Below are 12,581 nucleotides of genomic sequence, written 5' to 3' on the forward strand. Positions count from 1 at the left end.
AATGTTTAGAGTATTTTGCTTCGCTTAGAGAGACCGAACTAGCTACATTAATCTCTTCAGCCAATTCATCAACTTGCATACTAGATCCCGTACCTACATGTTTGTTTAAACAGATTTGTCCAGGAGTAATTGAACCACTTCTAAATATAATCAATTCTTCCCTAAGCACTGGCTATGTACCTAAATCACTTAAATTAGCAGTTATTAAACCCTTGATTAAAAAACCTGATCTTGACCCGTCTCAATTGTCCAGCTATAGACCAATATCAAATCTCCCCTTCATCTCTAAGATTTTAGAAAAGGTTGTAGCAAAGCAGTTATGCTCGTACTTAGATAGGAATAACATTCATGAAATGTTTCAGTCAGGGTTTAGACCTCATCATAGCACAGAGACAGCATTAGTTAAAGTAGTAAATGACCTTCTACTGACCTACGATCAGGGTTGTGTCTCTCTGCTTGTGTTACTCGACCTTAGTGCAGCTTTTGATACTATAGATCACACTATTCTCCTTGATAGATTAGAAAATGTTGTTGGTATTAAGGGAACAGTCCTCTCCTGGCTCAGGTCTTATCTGACCGATCGTTATCAGTTCGTAGATGTAAATGGTGAATTCTCCATGCGTACTGAGGTTACTTTTGGAGTTCCACAGGGTTCTGTTTTAGGCCCACTGCTCTTTACTTTATATATGCTACCCCTAGGTCAAATTATTCGTAAACATGGAATTAGCTTCCACTGTTATGCTGATGATACACAGTTGTATGTTTCAGCGAAGCCAGAGGACAGACAGAAGCTTAGTAAAGCTGAGGATTGTGTAAAGGACATTAGACATTGGATGTTAACTAACTTCCTTCTACTTAATTCTGATAAAACAGAAATACTTTTATTAGGCCCACGTGTAGCTAGAAGTAATCTTTCTGATCACATGGTTACTCTGGATGGTCTTTCTGTTTCATCATGTGCAGCAGTTAAAGACCTTGGAGTGATTATTGACTCCAGCCTATCATTTGATGCTCATGTAGATAATATTACTAGGATAGCCTTCTTTCATCTCAGAAATATTTCTAAAATAAGAAACATATTGTCACTACATGATGCGGAAATACTAGTTCATGCATTCGTCACCTCTAGATTAGATTACTGTAATGCCTTACTGTCTGGATGTTCCAGTAGGAATATAAATAAGCTCCAGTTAGTCCAGAATGCAGCTGCTAGAGTCCTAACTAGAACTAGAAGGTATGACCATATCACACCGATATTATCAATACTGCATTGGCTCCCAGTAAAATCTCGCATTAACTATAAAATACTTTTATTAACCTATAAAGCACTAAATGGTCTCGCGCCACAATATCTAAGCGACCTTTTGGTTTTATATAATCCGCCACGCCTACTTAGATCAAAAGATGCAGGCTATTTGACGGTACCTCGAATAGTGAAGGCTACAGCAGGGGGAAGAGCTTTCTCTTATAGAGCCCCACAGTTATGGAACAGTCTTCCTATTAGTGTTCGGGACTCAGACACAGTCTCAGTGTTTAAGTCTAGGCTTAAAACGTATTTGTTTACTCAAGCCTACCCTGACTAGATTCTGTTCTACTACTTCGCAGTCATAATAATCTTTTTTCTCCCTCTCTCCTTTCGCCGAGCCCCACATGAATTTATGGAGATACTAGAGATCCAGATCCTTTCTGCCTCTGGATGGAGCTCAAATCTTCTTTAATTCCAGACTGCTGGGACTACGGCTGCTCCTAAGGCCATACAGACTTCATATAAATCCATAATGAACTTTTTCACACTATCTGTTGTTACCCAGATGAGGATGGGTTCCCTTCTGAGTCGGGTTCCTCTCAAGGTTTTCTTCCTCTTAAAACATCTTAGGGAGTTTTTCCTTGCCACCGTCGCCACTCAGTGGCTTGCTCAGTTGGGATAAATTCGCACCTTTAATATCTGTATACCATGTTGATATTTCTGTAAAGCTGCTTTGAGACAATGTCTATTGTAAAAAGCGCTATACAAATAAAATTGAATTGAATTGAATTGAATTGAATAGATGCCATGCATACTTTGTAAGCTGTTTGCAGACCATGGCTTCAGGAATAAGATGAAACCAAGAAGATGTGAAAAAAATCCTACAGAAACAGCTGATCTTTATTTGTGGTTAATCAGAATAATTTAATTGATTATAGTTGTATGATAATTACTTTTGAACATGAGATTGAATGTGATTGGTTCATTCTGAACACAGCCACAGCCCCAGTTATAAAAGGGTGTGCCCACTTATGCAAACAGGTTGTTTTTTATTTTTCCTTAAAATATTTCTCATTGTTTTTCACTTAATTTTTATAATGTTGTGATTTCAGAGCGGTCAGAGCCCAGATCAGAGAAGGTGACACCATCCTCAGACTGAAAGCTGGAGGGAGGTTCTGTCTGTGTAGAGGCGGCAATACACACATTCACGGGGTGGATTCTGTATCTGAGGGGGGGGACCCCGCATTTCCATTTCCAGAGGGGGTGCTGCGAAGAACGTTAAGTAGCACCATGATATCAGCAGTGAGATGCGCGAGCTGATAGTGAGTGTCCAGATCCAGATCCAGTAAAGGAGAGAAGAAGAAATGACGACAGTCACCTAGACACACAGAAGCGGTATTAGGCGGATATTGACGAATTGGACTCACACTTTAAGATCTTTTAAAGAGTAACACACTATGGTTTATTAGTCAAAAAGTCAAAAAGAAGTATAAGAGCTGAGGAGTGCAAACACACACACACACTCGCGTACAGTCAAGGGCGGGCATGTAGACATAACACACACACACACTCTCTCTGTCTCTCTCTCTCACACACAAATAACATTATAACTTTATAAGAATAATAAAAAGGAGTATTAAGATATTATAAGGGTAATATCTTATAATAATAAAATATATACTCTATAAAAAACTCTTTATAAAAATAAAGAGTAGTAGGATATGTAGGATAGTAGAAGGGTAATATAATGATATTATGAAGTAGGAAGTACAGTAAACCATTTTGCAAGCAGTATAACTATATATAAAATAGAGATATAGAGCAAATATGAAAATAAATTATAAACCAGAAATACAGAAAAATGTAACTTACTCATAATTCAGATGGTGAAGATTCTTGTCTCGCAAGGAAGGCCTTAATTTTAAGAGAAAACCATGAGGAGCCATTTATAAGGGTAGCTGAGTCAAGCTGACTCCCCCCCCCGCAAGAGAATAGTGAGACCAAGGTCTCTCTAAATTGTTTTGTCTCTCTCCACTTTTGAACCTAATGGTAAATTGGAAAGGCCTCTTTCAGAACCTAATGGTAAATTGGAAAGGCCTCTTTCAGAACCTAATGGTAAATTGGAAAGGCCTCTTTCAAAATATAATGGTAATGTAGATGAGCTCTTTTTCAACCCTATTGGTATTGATATCATAGTCTTTCTGAAATATATTGGTTATCTACTGTGTAAATACAGTATAAATACTGGAGCTTGAGCTCCGGGTGTCAGATCACTTCTGAGAATACTCATCGGTGTGGATCTCGTGTGGTGGAACGGAACCAATAAATCTGGACCCTTGCTTCTTCTAACTCACGGCTGGTGTCTTTTTTCTATCTCCAACTGGGTTTACAGATGTGAGTATTTGCTTCTATGTTGAATTTTAAGTGTTTTTGGGTAATAGGCTAAATTTGGGCCAGCACTACTTTTTTACTAGTTTTGTGAGCACTTAAAAAAAAAAAAGAAGTAAATTTAACTCAGTAATGTAAGTGAAAATACACTTTGGGTTTTAGCCACATATTTACAAGAATTAATTTAGTACAGCATTAATTCTAGAATTTTTTCCCCCTCATATATATATGTATATATATATATATATATATATAATCTTATTTCTTGTTTGTGTGTAAAAATCACAGATTGTTTTTGTCATATTTACTGAACCACTGACTCTTTCTTTTCCAGCATAGTCCCCATTGCCTTGTGTAATGTAGATGAGGTCATGTGGCCAGAGATGGATAGATTTTTTTGACACTGTATTCCCTTATTTGAAATTATTGATGTTATACTTTATTGATTTGTGTGGGTTGTATTTACAACTGAGGTCATAAGTTTACATACACCTTGTAGAATCTGCAAAATGTCAATAACTTTAAAAAATAAATAAATTAAAAAAAAATAAGAGAGATCATAAAAAGTTTTTTATTTAGTACTACCCTGAATAAGCTATTTCACATAACATATTTACATATAGTCCACAAGAGACAATAATGACTGAATTTACACAAATGAACCAGTTCAAAAGTTTACGTAATACTGTGAGTTGTTACCTGGATGATCAACAACTATCAACTGTTGTGATAGTTCTTCATGAGTCTCTTATTTTTCCTGAGCAGTTAAAATGCCCATTCTCCAGGTCCTGTACATTATTTGGTTTTCCAGGTTTTCTGCATGTTATACTCCTTTCCAACAGTGGCTAAATGATTTTGAGATCCATCTTTTCACACTTAGGACAACTCATACACAACTATTAAAAAAGGTGCAAGCATTCATTGATTCTCAAGAAGGCAGCATGATACATTAAGAGCCAGGGAGGTGTACAGTTTTGGACAGGAAGATCTGTGTAAATTATTATAATTTGTTTATAATTTTTTTGCCACATGGTTTGGGGTGATTTAGTTGGGCTTGGATGCTTTTTGTGATAAAGGGCTTCTGTCTAGCCACTCTACCCCATTGCCCAGATATGTGAAGAATATGAGAGATTGTTGCCACATGCAGAGAGTAATCAGTACTTGTCAGATATTCCAAAAGCTCCTTTATTGTTGCCCTAAGTCTCTTTGCAGCCTCCCTGGTAAGGTTTTGTCTTGTCCTTTTGTAAATTTTGGAGGGATGTCTTGTTCTTGGTAATGTCACTGTGGTACCCCATTTTCTACACTTGTTTGTGATGGTCTTCATGGTGTTCCATGGTATATCTAATGTTTTGTTAATGCCACATCTAATGTTTTGTTGTTAATTATTTTATACCTCTCTGCTGGTCGATACCTTTTGACAAGTGTTCATTCTGAACACAGATTATTGAAACTTTTTTGCCCCTAAAATGTTTCTGTTTTTTACTTAATTTTTATATGTTGTAATTTCCCAGTGAGGGTGGAAAATTTAAACATGGATTTTCTTGGTTTCATTTTTGTACATCACAAAAACCTGCCATTTTAATAGGAGTGTTTAGACTTTTTATATCCACTGTATATCAGAGACATATTCCATCTACATTTCTGGCATGTTGGAGATGACCAGTGAAAATGAGTTGTGAATGCTTGTCCCACATTCAACTCCTCCTCAGACATCCAACTCTGCCCCTTTCTGCACACAGGCTCTTTAAGACATTAATTGTGCATGTCACTGCAAACAGTCAGTCCAGAGGGCAGTACTGATACATATTTTGGAAAAAGCCTATATTTATATATAACATTTACAATGGCATGAGTAATACAGTATATGAGACTGAGTACGTCTTACCTTCTGACTCTCATAGATGGAACTGAGTGGTGCTACTTCACAGTTTTGATGCGCACCAAACACTTTGCACAAGGAGCAGGTAGGAACAGAACAGGACACACAATAGATATTAATTTTCTCTTCCTCATGTACCTCACACATCATCACAGCTGGTTTCTGCTGTGGCTCTGCTTTATTAATTGTACTGTGAGTGAGAGAGAGAGAGAGAGAGAGAGAGAGAGAGAGAGAGATTGAAACATTTATTGAAATATTTCGGAAGATCATCACTGTACATTTTGGGAAGAGGATTTCAATTTGATTGTGAAACTGGTAAGTTAGTTTATTTATGCCAGGGGTTATTCACTCCAGTCTGTTCTAGTAGACTGCAAAATATTTAACAAAAACTTGGATTCAACCAAATGAATATAGCTTTAAATGAGGCTAGCCCTTGCAGATACAGCTACATACACCACCCTCATCTACTGAATCGTTTCCACTAATTAGTATTTACAGGCCAACAGGGCCCTATTCTGAATTTCTACAGGAATTTGAAGACTTCCTCCCGAATCTATTTGTTTCACTAGAAAAATAAGAATATAACAGCACCCACCCCATGAAAATGTGGGTGATGATATATATTTTTAAAATACTGTAATTCCTACACTGTTCACCCATTTTGGTGTAATTATACTCAAATTAAAGATGAAAGTTTGCACTATATTTATTATTCAATATACAGTGCATCCGGAAAGTATTCACAGCATTTCACTTTTTCCACAATTTGTTATGTTACAGACCTATTCCAAAATGGATTAAATTCATTATTTTCCTCAAAATTCTACAAACAATACCCCATAATGACAACGAGAAAGACATTTGTTTGAAATCTTTGCAAATTTATTGAAAATAAAAAACAAAAAAAAGCACATGTATATAAGTATTCACAGCCTTTGCCATGACACTCAAAGCTGAGCTCAGGTGCATCCTGTTTCCACTGATCCTCCTTGAGATGTTTCTACAACTTGATTGGAGTCCACCTGTGGTAAATTCAGTTGATTGGACATGATTTGGAAAGGCACACACCTGTCTATATAAGGTCCCACAGTTAACAATGCATGTCAGAGAACAAACCAAGGCATGAAGTCCAAGGAATTATCTGTAGACCTCCGAGACAAGATTGTATCACGGCACAGATCTGGGGAAGGGTACAGAAACATTTCTGCAGCATTGAAGGTTCCAATGAGCACAGTGGCCTCCATCATCCATAAATGGAAGAAGTTTGGAACCACCAGGACTCTTCCTAGAGCTGGCTGCCCGGCCAAACTTAGCGATCAGGAGAGAAGGGCCTTAGTCAGGGAGGTGACCAAAAACCCGATGGTCACTCTGACAGAGCTCCAGCGTGTCTCTGTGGAGAGAGGAGAACTTTCCAGAAGAACAACCATCTCTGCAGCACTCCACCAATCAGGCCTGCATGATAGAGTGGCCAGACGGAAGCCACTCCTCAGTAAAAGGCCCATGACAGCACACTTGGAGTTTGCCAAAAAGGTACCTGAAGGACTCTCAGACCAAAGATTGAACAAAGATTGAACTCTTTGGCCTGAATGGCAAGCATCATGTCTGGAGGAAACCAGGCACCACTCATCATCTGGCCAATACCATCCCTACAGTGAAGCATGGTGGTGGCAGCATCATGCTGTGGGGATGTTTTTTAATGGCAGGAACTGGGAGACTAGTCAGGATCGAGGGAAAGATGAATGCAGCAATGTACATAGACATCCTTGATGAAAACCTGCTCCAGAGCACTCTGGACCTCAGACTGGGGAGAAGGTTCATCTTCCAACAGGACAATGACCCTAAGCACACAGCCAAGATAACGAAGGAGTGGCTACAGGACAACTCTGTGAATGTCCTTGAGTGGCCTAGCCAGAGCCCAGACTTGAACCCGATTGAACATCTCTGGAGAGATCCGAAAATGGCTGTGAACCGACGCTCCCCATCCAACCTCATGGAGCTTGAGAGGTCCTGCAAAGAAGAATGGGAGAAACTGCCCAAAAATAGGTGAGCCAAGCTTGTAGCATCATACTCAAAAAGACTTGAGGCTGTAATTGGTGCCAAAGGTGCTTCAACAAAGTACTGAGCAAAGGCTGTGAATACTTATGTACGTGTGCATTTTTTATTTTTAATAAATTTGCAAAGATTTCAAACAAACTTCTTTCACATTGTCAGTATGGGGTATTGTTTGTAGAATTTTGAGGAAAATAATGAAATGAATCCATTTTGGAATAAGGCTGTAACATAACAAAATGTGGAAAAAGTGAAACGCTGTGAATACTTTCCGGATGCACTGTACTAAACTCCAATATGCTGTGGTAGACAGCTAAAATAACAATGTTACGAATGCCAGGCAAAATTCCTCTATTGACCACCGGAGGTCTCATTCGCCCTAGTCCTAAAACGGGACTACACTACCCAAGAACCACCAGGACTACATTACCCTAGAGGCCACAACCAGGAACTAAATACAAGCTCACCTGTTCCTCATTACAGATACTATATAAACCCCAATTCTTTGCTCATTCGTCTCAAAGTCTCCTTGGCCTCATTGATGTCTCCGAATGCTATAATTTTCCATGATGTTTTCTTCATGGTTAACCTGCTATGTCTTGGTGGACTTTGCTGTTTATCGTGTATTGCCTACCCTGAATACCTATGCTCATGCCTGACTACTCTATATACCCTCTTTTGCTTGTAATACAGCACTCAGTGCTTGTTTTTCTGCCTTAGTGTCATCAGACCGTAACACATTTTGCACATGGTTTGGGATATGTATGGCAAAATCTAGGCAGGCTCGGATTATTTTATGAAAATAAACATAGCAGTCATGTGAAGAATATTACAGATTGCTGTCACATGCAAGTGGCCAGTACTTTCCAGATATTCCAAAAGCTCCTTAATGTTGTCATAGCTCTCTTGGCAGCATCCCTGACAAGATTTCGTCTTGTACTTTTGTCAATTGTGGAGGGACGTCCTGTCCTTTCTAATGTCAATCCAGTGCCCCATTTCTCCATTTGTTGTTGATTGCACAGTGTTCCATGGTAGGCTACATCTACCCCTCTCATGATCAATCCTTTTTGACAATCAAATTCCATACATGCTTTGAAAACTCTTCACAGACCATTGCTTCAGCAGTCAAATGAAACCAAGAAGATGTTAAGAAAGTCCTACAGAAACAGCTGATCTTTATTTGGGGTTAATCAGAATCACTACATTGATGACAGATGAATGTTTTAATTTTGAACACAAATTTGAATGTGATTGATTCATTCTCAGCATGGTCACATGCCCCATTACAAAAGGGTGTACACTCTTGTGCAATCAGGTTATTGTCTTTTCTTTAGTATTTTTTACATTCCACTGACTGCAACCACTACTCTTGCTAACAGTAGACTTGAATACAATTTTTAGCTGATGCAAAGTCAGAGCAGAGTGACCCTGGCCGACAGCCCCTTTTGCCTACCCTTTGTGATGGTTGTGATGTGAATGTAGAATTTGTTCTGATCCAGATATCACTCATATATACTGGACTGTGATTTCTCTGGCTGGGTGGAGTTGGATGTGTTGCTATTGACAGAAGTACCTGACTGTCTCCTGTTTGTACATGTCGATTATGTTTTCCACTAGCAAGTTCCGTTGCAGTCCATAAACACCATGCCGATCTAGAACCACTTCGTGTCTACAGGAGGGGCAGCGGAACCGGCCGCCAGAACTCACTGTAGAACCCCCACGCGTTGGCAAATAGGGATTGGAGGCCTGTAGACACACACACACACACACACACACACACACACACACACACCAAAATACTTAGGGTACAGTCCCCTCTGAAACTGTTGGAATGGCAAGGCCATTACAATACAGGCCAATACACTAAAGGCATTTGGGTTTGAGATCAAAAGATGGATATGAGACAAAAGTTTAGGATTTAATTTACATCTGTATGTGTTAAATAACATAAAACATAGAACCTTTTTGTATCAGACCACCCAATTTTTAGGTGGGCAAAAGTATAGGAACAGATAAGTCTAGAAGTAAATTAAAGTAAATAACACTTAATATTTGGTTCATATTCCTTGCCTGCAATAACTGCATCAAGCCTGTGACTTACTAACATCACCAAATTGTTGGTTTTTTCTTTTGTGATGCTTTTCCAGGATTTTACCACAGCTTCTTTCAGTTGTTGTTTGTTTCAGGGGGTTTCCCATTTCAGTCTCCTCTTCAGGAGGTGAAGTGCATGCTCAATTTGGTTAAGGTCTGGTAATTAACTTGGTCAGTCTAAAACCTTCCACTTTTCCCCCAAAAAATCCTTATCTGAGTTGGCAGTGCATTTTCCTTCATTGTCTTGCTGCATGATAAAGTTATTTGTGATTCATTTGGATGCATTTCGTTGCAAATTGGCAGACAAAATGTTCCTAACATCTGAATTCATTCTGCTGCTACCATCGTGAGTTAGGTCATCAAAACAAAAATTATGAGCCTGTTCCAGAAGCAGCCATACAAGTACATGATACTACATCCACCATGTTTCACAGATGAGCTTGTATGTTTTGGATTATAAGCAGAACCTTTCTTTAGCCACATTTTGGATTTCCATCACTTTGGTAGAGGTAAATCTTGGTTCCAGAACCAGAGACTCATCTCTGTATTTCTTTGAGAATTTCAATGTGGCTTTCCGATTCTTGCTGCTGATGAGTGGTTTGCATCTTGTGGTATGGCAACAAGAAAATAGCTACAACAATTCTATTATCATTTTGAAACCCAGTTATAAAGTTTATTTTTCACTTTGACTAGCTTGCTATTTCAACCCTAACTGCTAAGGAGGCTGAGAATCACCTGGATAGTCTATTCCACAATGTCATGAGAAAATGAAACATCTTAGAACTGATTGGAAATGCATTTAGACATGACCACTGCTCAGAAATATAGATATTTCTGCTCTCAACGATTTCTTCGAATATTGGATTGTGAAACCTTCACCCCTGCCCCATGGATGTTGTTGGTGATTTCACAGACTGTTGTTTTGGGGCTTTTTATTCACAGCTTTCACAATATTTCTGTCATCAGCTGTTGTTATTGCTGTGTCTGTTACACCAGTTGTTTCTTTCCTTATCATTCCACATTGTTTTAATGGCTGTGCCCAATGTTTGTGTAATGCATCTGATTGATTTTCACTCTTTTCTCAGCTTCAAAATGGCTTGCTTTTCTCCCATAGTTTATCTTATTTAACAACAAATAGTCTTCACAGGTGAAGCCTAGGGCTCAAATCAGGAGTAGACATTAAGAGCTGTTATTGTTTAAACAATCAATCTAACAAGACACACCTGTCAGTGACATATAATCCAATATTTTTGCTAGCCCACAAATTGGGTGGTATGATACAAAATTTGCTATGTTCTACAGCGTTAAACACTTCTACATATAAATATCAGGAAATAAAAGCTGAAATCCTAAACTCTCGTCTCATATCCATCTTTTGATCTCAAACCCAAATGTCCTCGGGTTGAAGATTGATACAGGTTGATACAGGTTGATACAAGAAAAACAAATAAATTGGTCTTGTGGTGGCTTAATGGTTAGCACGTTCGCTTCACACCTCCATGGTTGGGGCTTCGATTCCCGCCATGGCCCTGTGTGTGTGGACCTTGCATGTTCTCCCCATGCTGTGTGGGTTTACTACGGGTACTCCGGTTTCCTCCCCCAGTCCAAAGACATGCATGGTAGGCTGACTGGCATGTCCAAATTGTCCGTAGTGTATGAATGAATGTATGAATGTGATTGTACCCTGCCTTGTGCCCCATGCTCCCTGGGATAGGCTCCATGTTCCCCGTGACCTTGTAGGATAAGCGGTATATAAAATGGATGGATGGATGGTCTTGCCATTCCAATAGTTTCAGAGGGGACTGTATTTTCTTAGGTATCAGTCTGAAATCTGGCATAATGAACACTTGCTTGATCATTTTTGTAAAACAATTCACGTGTTACTTTTTGACTTTTCATAAAAGTTCCTTTCTGAAGAATACATTATACTGCTAGAAATCCATTAACTTTAAAACCTTAATGCCAGACAAAACATTAATTCATAATGAAAAAAAAAGTGCTGTGTTAGAACACTAAAAGCAGTGTCTTGACTTTAAAATATTACTTATATGATATATGATATATGAGAGCAGTGGTCATGTCTAAATGCTTTTCCAATCAGTTCTAAGATGTTTCATTATCTCATGACATTGTGGAATAGATTATCCAGGTGATTTTCAGCCTCCATAGCAGTTAGGGTTGAAATAGAAAGCTAATCAAAGTGAAAAATAAACTTTATAACTGGGTTTCAAAATGATAATAGAATTGTTGTGTTGAAATTTTGTTACTTTGTTTCATTATTATCTTCACATACATCATCTGCATAAATAACTGCTTGAATATCATCAAGCCTATCCAGTATTGTATCACATCCAAATAATATTCCTGCTAAAAAAAAATCCATCTTAGACCAATCTAAGATGGTTTGCTGGTCTTCTAGCCTGGTCTAACTGTTTTAGGCACATTAAGATGGTGGGCAAGCTGGTCTCCCATCTTGCTTTTGCTGATGTTAAGCTGGAATAGTTGCCCACTTTGCCTCCCAACCTGACCAGCCTGGCCAAGTGGCTGGTCAACAGGAATTAGCTGATCTGTTTGGAGTAGTTAGCATGACTATCCTGGGTCCTGTACCATGAAGCTGGGTTAGGTGGCTAGCCAGGTAATTTTCAGTTTATTTTACCATGAATGTGGCTTAGCTTTTACCGCTTTTTAAGTGACACAACTAATTGAACTTTGAACTGAAATGGCGTCACAATTTTTTCGTAATCCTGTGGACATCTCAGCACAAACTGTAAGAAGATCACTAAGCAGAGAAAGAGTTTTTATGGATAGACAAAATTCCTTGGTATGATGAGGCTAAAAAAGCAATATGTTTGGTCTGGGTTGAGGACAAGGTGGATGGAGCCAAATACAGAGCAATCCTAGAAGAAAACCTTTTCCAGTTTGCAAGAG

The 12,581-nt window shown here is 38.7% G+C and overlaps 1 protein-coding gene across 1 annotated transcript in view; it reads right to left on the reverse strand.

Annotated features, from left to right (window-relative positions):
- The window catches only part of trim55a (tripartite motif containing 55a), a 64,111-nt gene that overhangs the window by 26,235 nt on the left and 25,295 nt on the right, over positions 1-12,581 (reverse strand). The window contains exons 2-3 of the mRNA XM_053651662.1: positions 9,136-9,308; positions 5,520-5,703 (exon numbers count right to left, since the gene is read on the reverse strand). Of these exons, the coding sequence (XP_053507637.1) occupies positions 5,520-5,703; positions 9,136-9,308 (357 nt within the window). The remainder of the gene's footprint in view (positions 1-5,519; positions 5,704-9,135; positions 9,309-12,581) is intronic.

The sequence above is a fragment of the Ictalurus furcatus genome, chromosome 20, assembly GCF_023375685.1.
Source record: "Ictalurus furcatus strain D&B chromosome 20, Billie_1.0, whole genome shotgun sequence".
Lineage (NCBI taxonomy): Eukaryota > Metazoa > Chordata > Actinopteri > Siluriformes > Ictaluridae > Ictalurus > Ictalurus furcatus.